Raw genomic sequence first — 10,791 nt, 5'->3', positions numbered from 1 at the left:
CACAGCCCAAAGTACACAGAAGAGAATGGACCGTCAAAGGTTAAGAATAACAACAAACCACAGCCTAGGAGAGAAGCTCAGAGGCAAACTGTACAGGAAAGGGACCTGGGACAAGTGTGTCAGTAATTAGGAGGTGGTCTTGGAAGAGCAGGGTAGCCTCGGCACCTCATCCTCATGCACATTTGAGTCCGGGGAGCTGCACACTTTCCTTCAGGCTCACAAGGCCCAGGAGCTGTGCTCTCAACAAAAGAAAAGCTCTTCTGCTGGTTTATATTTATGAGAAGCAGAGTAGAACTCTGGGGGCGAGGAGGGCAATGAAATGGAGCCTTTGAAGCTGGAACTGGCCCAGCTTCCGGTGAAGCCTCTGAGTGGGTGTTCTGAAGTGAGGACTGTAACAAGAGAGGCCAAGAAAGCTACGCTCCAGTTAGGGAAAAATCGCCTCTGGCACCCCCAAAACAAAGCAGTCTCCCCCATCCTGCTCTCCCCACAATTATAGAAAGCAAACAGAAGAGATCAAGATGCACATGAATCGAAAACAGCATTTCTCATTTGGATTGAGGAAATTTTCAGTCTTCAGTCAGTCCTTCAACGTGAGTATGAATAGATAACTGAGAATCACCAAACTTTGAGAGAACACCAGCACCTGCAAGAATCATCAAATCAACAAACTGAAGAACTAACTCACCCCAAGGAGATCTTGTCAACAGAAAAAAAAAGCAAAGACAATTTTCAGATAAGCATAACAACCAAAAAAATATAATCCCTTTGTCCTCAAATATTCAATAAAATAAGACTAAGCCACTCTTTTAAAAATTCCTGGGAGACACACGCTGTTAGTCCAAAGCAAAATGCATACAACTAAAGAATAAATGTCCTGGAAGGATTCCCAAAAATATCATGAAAACAAGCAAAGGGATTGAAAGAATGGGAAGAGTGAGGTAGGAATGATGGATAGAGCCAAACCTCAAATGTCTATCAAATAGGAATTTTAGAAGAAAAGAACAAAAAACGAAAGAGGGAAAATCCTGACCAAATTAAAAGAAAATTTCCCTGAAATACAGAGTTTGGTATCTGTTCAGAATATTTACATATAAACAAATATATGAATATATAAAGGTTCCAGGCTGCAGGGAGAAGTGAACACAGATTACTTACAAGGGAATGAGGAACAGGTAGGACGAGACGTTTCATCGCGATTCATTCTACACGCCACCAGTCATTGGATCAATTCTCCCAAGTGCTCAGGGAAAGTGAATACTAGTTTGTTACCAGTACCAGTTCAAACTCAAATTTAATGTGAAAAAACGATGAGTGATTGGGCAAAGTTTACCCGATGACGTCCTTTCTGAAAGAATAACTAGGGAATTTATTTCAGCAAATGAATCCAAAAAAGAAGGACTGCAGATATTATAAGTGGTAGCAAACAAAAATTCTCACCACTAAGATGTAACTGCCTGATTGTGCATCCTGTATGTTTTTTAATCTCAAACAAAAGTTCCCAGATATTTTTGAGAATCAATATCCTAAGGTAATATCTTGTACTATCTTGTACCAAGGAAGGATCAAAGTGTTGCCCATGACCTGTTAATACACGACAAAGGGATCCTTTACTGTATGTGACTCTGAGTCAAAGAATCTGGTCCATCGCGTTGGCATCCTGCATCCAGTTCTCTCTGAAACCTGAGCAGTCCAAGCCACTGCCCTGTGCCCTGTGTCAGAAGACCCCACTGTGGCTTTCCTCTGTCCATGCCCCTCGCAGCAGCATGATGAGTGTGCAGACCCCCAAGTCCATGCTTCCCCTTGCCCCACTTGTGGGACATGCTCCAGGTACCTAGGATGGTAGAATTACCAGTCAGATGTCCCTGAGCCCCCTTCCAAGGCCTGCAAAGCTGTTCTCCAGGTCTGCCCTCCCATTGCTGACCAGGCATCAGTGTGTGCTCTCCTTGGATGAAGGATGGCCAAGAAGTGAGGTTTTGCTGGGAGGAGGGACTGATGGACAAAACCTGGACACACTCTCAGGTGCCCTTGTGTATGCTACTTATAGTATGGTGTGGATCCAGGTGTGGGAAGAGAAATGGGTGAGGCAGAAGGCCAGGAGCCTTCATTTGTATTCCTGCGCTAAGTCCTGAAAATGTCAGGGACTGGCCTGCTCTCGTCTTTGACAGAGGAAGAAAGACAGGGAGGAAGGAGAGAATTCAATACAGAAAGAAATGGGATTGAAAAAAGGCTTCAGAAAAAAGCCAACCGGGCATAGCAATTGGAGGAGGAAAAGATGGGAGCTTTTGAAGTGTTGGAGGTTTCCTGCAGTAAGTACCAGAAAACCCAGCTCCAAATGGTCCAAAGGAGGTGTGTACTCCCTGTCATTCGTACTGCAGGAGAGAGGCCTCAGGATGCCTCCTTCCTTGCTCAGTGAACTCCTCACGGCTCTGGAGCCCTTCCGTCTTCCCTCTCTGTGTCTGAGGTTAGTGCGCAGCTTGGCCTCTGCGACCTGTTCCCCCAGCGGCCCAGGGCAACCCATAGTTCTGGGTGATGCCCCCAGGCCACAGTGTCCAGAAGCAGGAAGAGAACAAGCCTGCCTCGTGTCCCTTTTCCAGAGAAAGAAAAGCTCCTGGACTCCCCCTAACCCCAGGTCTCATTTGTCAGAACCAGTCACTGTCCAGAAGTAGTTCGTTTCCCATATGCCAGGATTCACTAATACAAGGTCAGCCGTGACACCATGAGGGCCAGTCAACCCCAAGGCCCAGGCCACCTGGACACTGCACAGAATCAGGGTCCCCACAGCTGCAAGAGGGAGCCTGGCTGGGGAGCAGGCACCTGCAGGGAGCAAGGCTAGCGGCGCCGAGGACTGAACTTCACAGTGGTTCTCAAAGTGTGGTCCCCAGACTAGCAGCTTCGTCTTCACCTGGGAACTCACTGGGAATGCAGATTCTTCGCCTTCACCCAGATGTCTAGAATCAGAAACTCTGGAGGCGGGGCACTGCAATTTAGGTTTCAAGTTTTTGTTTCTTTATTATTTTTTTAGAGATGGGGGTCTCCGCTCTGTCACCCAGGCTGGAGTGCAGTGGCACAATCATAGGTCACTGCAGCCTCGAACTTTCAGGCTGGAGTGCAGTGGCACAATCATAGGTCACTGCAGCCTCGAACTCCCGGGCTCCCCCCACCAACCCCCTCTTCCCCAACCCCCAGTAGCTGGGACTATAGGTACAGGCCACCATGCCTGGCTAAAGCAATTTAAGTTGTAAGAAGCCCTCCAGGGGAAGCACTCTATAAAGTACAGGAACCATTGGCTTCCCCAACCTCCTCCTCTTAGGGGTCAGAGTACAATGAATCAGCAAAGGAGACACAAGAACAGACCCAGCGGGGGTAAGAAAAGGCACCTAAGGCAGGGAAGCAGCGAGGCGTCAGCAACAGCAAATGCAATGAAAAAGTCGTGCGTTTTATTTAAAGAGCTTATCAGGGATAGGAAATTGAGAAATGAAACATGAAGTGGTTACAATTCAAGCAAAGAGTTTTCAGGGGAGTGCTGTGCATGTTTCAAGTCAGAGAAAAAGAATCCAGTAGAGAGTTAAAGATACTGGAGATAAAGTAATACTCAGGGGAGGGTTTTCCTGAGGTCTGTGAAGGGAGAGATGCTAGACCTCACTTTCCAGTGTATTAATATTAACTACTGGTCATGTCCAGCTATTCAGCTGTTGAAAAGAAGCTTATCTGAATTGAAATGTGCTGTAAGTGTAAAAGGCACACTTCATTCCAAGCCTTAGTGTAAAAAGAGAGGGTGTAAAATAACCCATTAATAATTGTATATTGATTACATGTTGAAATGATAATACATTTAGATGTATTGGGTTACATAAAATATATTATTAATGTTAATTTCACTGCTTTTTTTCTTTTTTCTTTCTTCAGTGTAACTAGTGGAAATTTTTCAGTTATGCTTGTAACTCCCTTTTTTTTTTTTTTTTTTTTTTTGAGACAGAGTCTCACTCTCTCACCCAGACTGGAGTGTAGTGGTACAAATCTCAGCTCCCTGCAACCTCCACCTCCTGGGTTCAAGCGATTCTCCTGCCTCAGCCTCCCAAGTAGCTGGGATTATAGGCACGTGACACCATGTCCGGCTAATTTTTGTATTTTTAGTGGAGATGTGGTTTCCTCATGTTGGTCAGGCTGGTCTCGAACTCCTGACCTCAAGAAATCTGCCCAACTCGGCCTTCCAAAGTGCTGGGATTAAAGACATGTGCCACCACGCCCGGCCCCAGTTGTGTTTCTGATTAAGAGCTCTGGTCTAGACCACAAGAAATTCTAATAGGTTTGGAGAAAAACTGTGTGAAAGAGAGTGTAGACGTTTTAGGTAAACAAAAGGACCTAAAGACAAGGTCAGGTACAACTGTTTAAAGATTCCTCTCACTGAAATGGAGTCTTAAAATGTTGAGCAGAAATATTTCTGCCTCTTTCAAAAAAAATGCTGAGGCAATTATAAGGATGTAGAAGTTAGCCTACTGGCTACTAATTTAATAGTGACAAGAGGAGTTGTGTTCATTGAATGAGAATATAATGTGGTGCTGAAATTTCATCTGTGCTTGAAAGAAATCTTTCAACTAGGTTGGACACAGACTTTTGGTAGGTAGAAGAAGAAAAGTGACCCAACATCACACTTTGCTTTTTTGGTTTCATGGTTGAAAGGGGAAGGTTTAAGGTCTAAGAATAAGATAACTAGAAGCCTTCCTTGAGATATTACAGGCAGTCCACTTCAGAAATGCATCAAATGTCAAAGCACAGGACTTGCTTGGGAAAAATCTGACACCACAGACTAAAGTCAAACGGGAGAACGGTGCTCACTTGGGGCTTTACCCGGTGGCTACTCATCAGCTCCTGAGAACTTGTCAGTGAGAAATTCCTCCCAATGCCTGGAGGCAGTCCAGGTGAGAGGAATAATGCTGCAACAAGCATCCTGTTTATAACTCCAGATTCTCAAATACCAGAAAACTTGCCATAAAGCCTTTTTTTTTTTGTAAAGATACTGGAGATAAAGTAATACTCAGGGGAGGATTTTCCTGAGGTCTGTGAAGGGAGAGACGCTAGACCTCACTTTCCAATGTATTAACTACTGGTCCTGTGCAGCTCTTGAGCTCTTGAAAAGAAGCTTGTCTGAATTGAAATGTGCTGTTAAGTGTAAAAGGCACACTTCATTCCAAGCCTTAGTGTAAAAAGAGAGGGTGTAAAATAACCCATTAATAATTAAACTCTCTAAGGCCTTCTGTTTCTCAAATTGTGAACTGTCTTCATTGCCTTTAATGAATCTTCATTCGTTTTCTTGGCCAATCTTGAGTATTTGACTTAGCCAGAAGACTTCTTGTTCATACAGCCCTCCTTTTTTTTTTTTTTGCTTCTCCTAGTTTGCTATCTCTCTTCACAATAGTATTGAAGTCCCAGCTATCATATGAGACTGTCCCCAAAGTCCTGCTTCTTCTACCTCCTTATCATGTATACATAACCACTGCTTCCTTATTATAGTTGTTGTTTTTAAAAGTATGGACTAAGGCCGAGTGCACTGGCTCACACCTGTAATCCCAGCACTTTGGGATTACAGGCATACATAACCCCTGCTTCCTTATTGTAGTTGTTGATTTTAAAAGTATGGAATAAGGCCCAGAGGGATGGCTTATGCATGTAATCCTAGCACTTTGAGAGGCCGAGGCAGGCAGATCATCTGAGGTCAGGAGTTTGAGACCAGCCTGGCCAACATAGTGAAACCCTGTCTCTACTAAAAATACAAAAAGTAGCTGGGCATGGTAGCGGGCACCTGCAATCCCAGCTATTCAGGAGGCTGAGGAACGAGAATGCTTGAACCTGGGAGGCGGAGGTTGCAGTGAACCGAGATTGCGCCATTACACTCCAGCCTGGGCGACAAGAGTGAAACTCCATCTCAAAAAAAAAAAAAAGTATGGAATAGGGAAGAATGTAAAAATGACTCCACTGAACAAGGTACCTTTATCAAATACACGCTTTAGGATTCCCATACTGGGCTCCACATAATTTAATATGCAGGAGAGATGAATGACTAAGATAGAAATTCCTTTAATTTCTATGAACTATGAATTTGAGTGAGTTGCTACAATGACAATAGCTTTTAATCATCAATGGTTTTAAATTATTTAGTAAGTGATGTCTAAAATAATCTTGAAGCAGAAAATGTAAGTTTTTTTCAAGATTAATTTATAGTAAATAGAAAGGAATTAGCAGTGTGGATATTAACAAATGTCTAAAGATTTTAAAAATATCTAAGATACATGTAAAATCTACCTGGTTAATCAGTCAATTAGAATGTGTCATCCCTGAATGTAAGTGTATTAATTTCCTAGTGCTGCTATAACAAATTACCACAAGCTTAGTGGCTTAAAACAACACAAGTATGTTATTCCACAATTCCAGAGGTCAGAAACTCAAAACAGGTTTCACTGGACTGTCAGTTAAGGTGTCTGCAGGGCTGTGTTGCTTTAGAGGTTCTAGGGGAAGATCTTTTCCCTTGCCTTTTCCCTTGCAGGCTTCCAGGGGCCAGCAGCATTCCTTGGCTCCTGGCTCCTTCCTCCATCTCCAAACTCAGCAGTAAAGCATCTTCAAAGCAGTCTCTGGCTCTGACTCTCCTGTTCTCTTTCTCTTAAAAGAACTGTAATAATTTCATTGCCTCCAGGATAATCTCCACATTTCGAGATTAACTTAATCCCCTCAGAAAAGTCCCTGTTGCCGTGTAAAGTAAATATTCACAGGTCCTGGGGGTTAGGAAATGAATGTCTTGGGGGACCATTATTTTGCCTACTGCAGTTTCAAATCCTGGAAAAGAAATGAGTAAATAAGAAATGTTGGCAGAGTGTGGTGGCTCATGCCTGTAATCCCAGCACTTTGGGAGGCCAAAGCAAGTGGACTACTTGAACCCAGGAGTTTGAGACCACCCTTGGCAACACAGTAAGACCCCATCTCTACAAAAAATACAAAACTTAGCCAGGTATGGTTGTGTGCACCTATAGTCCCAGCTATTCAGGAGGCTGAGGTCGGAGGATCACTTGAGCCCAGGAGGGAGAGGTGGCAGTGAGCTGAGATTGCACAACTGCACTCCATCCAGCCTGGGTGACAGGGTGAGACCTTGTCTAAAAGAAAAGAAAAAATTACGGTGGCTGACACCTGTAATCCCAGCACTTTGGGAGGCCGAGGCGGGTGGATCACGAGGTCAGGAGATCGAGACCATCCTCGTGAACACGGTGAAACCCCGTCTCTACTAAAAACACAAAAAATTAGCCAGGCGTGGTGGCAGACACCTGTAGTCCCAGCTACTGGGGAGACTGAGGCAGGAGAATGGTGTGAACTGGGAGAAGGAGCTTGCAGTGAGCTGAGATCGTGCCGCTGCACTCCAGCCTGGGTGGCAGAGAGAGACTCCGTCTCAAAAAAAAAGAAGAAGAAAAGAAAAGAAAAATGTTAAAGGGATTCTTTCAGGGTGAAACATCTTCATTTCATCTTCATTTTTAACAGACATTTTCTTGGGTATAGATTTCCAGATTTAAAGATGGATCTTCTCACTTGCATTGTTCCTGTGAGAAATCTACTACCATTTTAATGTGTTCCTCTATAAAGGACACCTTCTTTCTCTGGCTGCCTTTAAGAATTTTATCTTTACCGCTGGCTTTATACAGTTTGATTATGACGTGCCTTTGTGCAATTTTGCTCATATTTCACATGTTTGGAGTTCACTGAGCTTCTTAGTTTGGTAGCTATATAGTTTTCATCAAATTTCAGCCATTATTTCTTCTTATGTCCCTTTCAGAAACGTCAATTACACATATATTAGTCTGCTTAACATCATCTCACAGCTCACCAATGTATTTTTGTTTATTTTTGAGGAATTGTTCTTTTTTCTATGTGTTTTATTTTGGAAAGCTTCTGTTTCTATGTCTTCAAGTTCACTAATCTTTTCTTCTGCCATGTCTAATCTAGCATTAACGTTATCCCGTGTATTTATTATTGTACACATATTAGTTTTCTCTCTAGATGTTCAATTTGGATGTCTTTTGTATCTTTCATGTCTCTGCCTAACTTTTTGATTGATAGGCAGACATTGCTCGTTTTACCTTGTCGGGTACTGGATATTTTTGTATTCCTGTAAATATTCTTATGTTTTGTTCTGAGGCAGTTAAGTCCCTTGGAAAGAGCTTGACCTTTTTGGGTCTTGCTTTTATGATTTGTTAGACAAGTCCAGAGCATGCCCAGTATAAGGATAGTAACTCCCCACTTACTAAAACAAGAAGTCCTTGAGCACTCTACCCACTGCCGCATAAACTCCGAGTTTCTCCAGCCAGCCTGGTAGGAATAGGTACCCTTCCTAGCTCTGCAAGGACACCAAGTCCTGTTCTCTAATCTTTTCTGATGTTCTTTCCCCCCGAACCTGGAGTAATTTCTTCACATGCATTTGCTGGTTGGAGCCTCTGTGGACCTCTTAGGCAGCTCTCTTCTCTTTGGTACTCTGTCCTGAGAATTCCAGCTGCCTTTATCTCCCTGCACTCTCTCCTCCTTGTCTCCTAAATTCAAAGAGTCTGCTGGGCTTTGCCTGCCCCACAGCACTGCAACTTTATGAAGTGAGCAGGGGCAATTTGGGGGCTTATCTTATTTGTTTCCCATCTCTCAGTGATTACTGTCCCTTCATTGTCCACATGTCCAGTGCTTTGCAAACAGTTATATCACATGTTTTGTCTGGTGTTTTTGGTTGTTTCAGGCAGGAGGTAAATCTGCCCCTCGTGACACTATCTTAGGCAGAAGTATCTCATCCCTTTAGTGATTTATAGACCTTTTGGAAAATTCCTAATCTTGTATTTCTCATCATCTCAAAAGACTCCTTCACTTGTTTCTTACAGATAATTCCGAGACTTTCCCTTTATTTGAACACAATGCTGTGGCACTAGAGAGATAAGTCACATACCTTTTGCTTTAAAAATCATTAAGTGTGACTGACACCTTCTTGTGTGAAGTAGTTTTATTATTTTACTTACTAGTAAAAATATTGCTTAATGTTCATTGAAGTACATTCAGTTTGATCTTTCACACATCCTATTACTCATCTTCAAACGTGTCAATTAAAATAAGATCTGTTCACACCACTTAACATCAAAAATCCTGTTTTGGCAGCTTAGTATCAGAGCTTCTGAAATCCCTATGGGGCCTTTTATTTTTGTCCCTCAAGTGGAATCCTATGAACATAGTTCTAACTTATCATGAAATGAGAAATGGTTTTAGATAATATGTTTTTAGGAAAATAAGAAATACTTGATCTCTTAATTCTTGAAGTCTTTATCTTTTCCACATTTGACCATTTCCTTTATTAAGATAAAAATACCTAGTTACTTTGAATGATAAACAACTGTCTATAACTTTTATATATTAAGAGAAAACCCAAATATCAATATTTACCTAATATTAAAGGCAAAAGATGAAATGTTCCTTATAGCAGTAATGTTAGAAGTGATTTCCCTTCCTCAGGACAATCCAATGGTGATGATGATAAAAAGCTCCAACCACAAGGCCTCAGATGGAACAACGTTATCCAAGTCATGGACTCTTTGGCCATTTTTTCCCATCTTACTAGTTTAGAGATGCCATAAAAGATTAGAGTATGTTTCACACTGATTGAAATATCAGATACCACACCATCATCCTTTAAGCATCGCTATTTTAATGGTGAAAATCCATTTAAAAACAGTATGGAAATTTGTCAAAGAACTAGAAATAGAACTACCATTCAATTCAGCAATCCAAAAACTACCAGGTATATAACCAGAGAAAGAAATAATTATATCAAAAAGATACTTGCACTCATATGTTTGTCGCAGCACCAGTCACAATAGCAAAGATACGGAATCAACCTAAGTGTTCATCAACAGATGATTGGACAAAGAAAATGTAGTGTACATATAGATGATGGAATACTACTCAGTCATAAAAAAAAAAGAATGAAATCATGTCTTTTGCAGCAACGTGGGTGGAGCTGGGGGCCATTATCCTAAGTGAAATATCTCAGAAACAGAAAGTTAAATACCACTTGTTCTCACTTATAAATGAGTGCTAAACAATGGGCACACATGGACACATCAAGTGAAATAATAAACACTGGAGACTATAAAAGGTGGCAGGGTGGGGGGGGACTGAGTGTTGAAAATTACCTATTGCATACAATGGTCACTATTTGGGTGATGGTTACACTAAAGGCCCAGACTCCACCACTGTACAATCTATGCATGTAAGAAACCTGTGCTTATATCTCCTAAACTTATAAGAATTTAAAAATATTTTCCATTTGGAAAATACAGAGCAGAACCCTGGGACATATCATTTCAGGGGCTAAGGAAACTTAAAGAATAAGTGACTCAAAAATCTGAGGTAAAGCAATTTCTCAGGACAGTTAACTTTTGAAAAATTTAGGTTACTTTCGGTTTTGCATATTTGATATAGAACTAATAAACTTAGAGATGGCTTTCAGTCTTCCAAGGGCAGAACAGAGTCTAGCCCTAGGAGGAACTTAGGAAAATAAGCAGATGAATCCTTCAGTAGTTAAGAGGACAAATTCTTCGGTAGTTAAGAGGACATCAAGAAGGTGGCATGTAGCCATCCGTCCTGAGTGGGTGAAAGAGATTCCAAATGCTTATTTACTTATTATAAACTTAATTTACTTATTATAAACTCTCTCCTGCCTATAATTTTATTCCATTGCTTCTGATTCTGTAGCAATAAAGACAATTGTTCAGTACCCTCTAA

At 41.8% G+C, this 10,791-nt stretch overlaps 2 protein-coding genes across 56 annotated transcripts in view; one reads left to right on the top strand and one right to left on the bottom strand.

The window, feature by feature from the left end:
• The window catches only part of DLGAP1 (DLG associated protein 1), a 961,867-nt gene that overhangs the window by 502,475 nt on the left and 448,601 nt on the right, over positions 1-10,791 (top strand). The window lies entirely within an intron of this gene.
• The window catches only part of LOC123570063 (uncharacterized), a 103,577-nt gene that overhangs the window by 54,450 nt on the left and 38,336 nt on the right, over positions 1-10,791 (bottom strand). For 13 of the 47 annotated variants that reach the window (XR_012427297.1, XR_012427299.1, XR_012427298.1 and 10 more), the window contains exon 1: positions 1,156-1,293. The exons of the other annotated variants lie outside the window; for them this stretch is intronic. Coding sequence is in view for 1 of the 13 variants with exons in the window: in XM_065534143.2 (XP_065390215.1) it covers positions 1,156-1,191 (36 nt within the window). In the remaining 12 variants the exon portion in view is untranslated. Of the gene's footprint in view, positions 1-1,155; positions 1,294-10,791 lie in introns of those variants that run through there. 47 annotated transcript variants of the gene reach the window in all.

The sequence above is a fragment of the Macaca fascicularis genome, chromosome 18 (genome assembly GCF_037993035.2).
Source record: "Macaca fascicularis isolate 582-1 chromosome 18, T2T-MFA8v1.1".
NCBI classification, from domain to species: Eukaryota; Metazoa; Chordata; class Mammalia; order Primates; family Cercopithecidae; genus Macaca; species Macaca fascicularis.
This window is presented reverse-complemented; position numbering and strand designations above follow the sequence as displayed.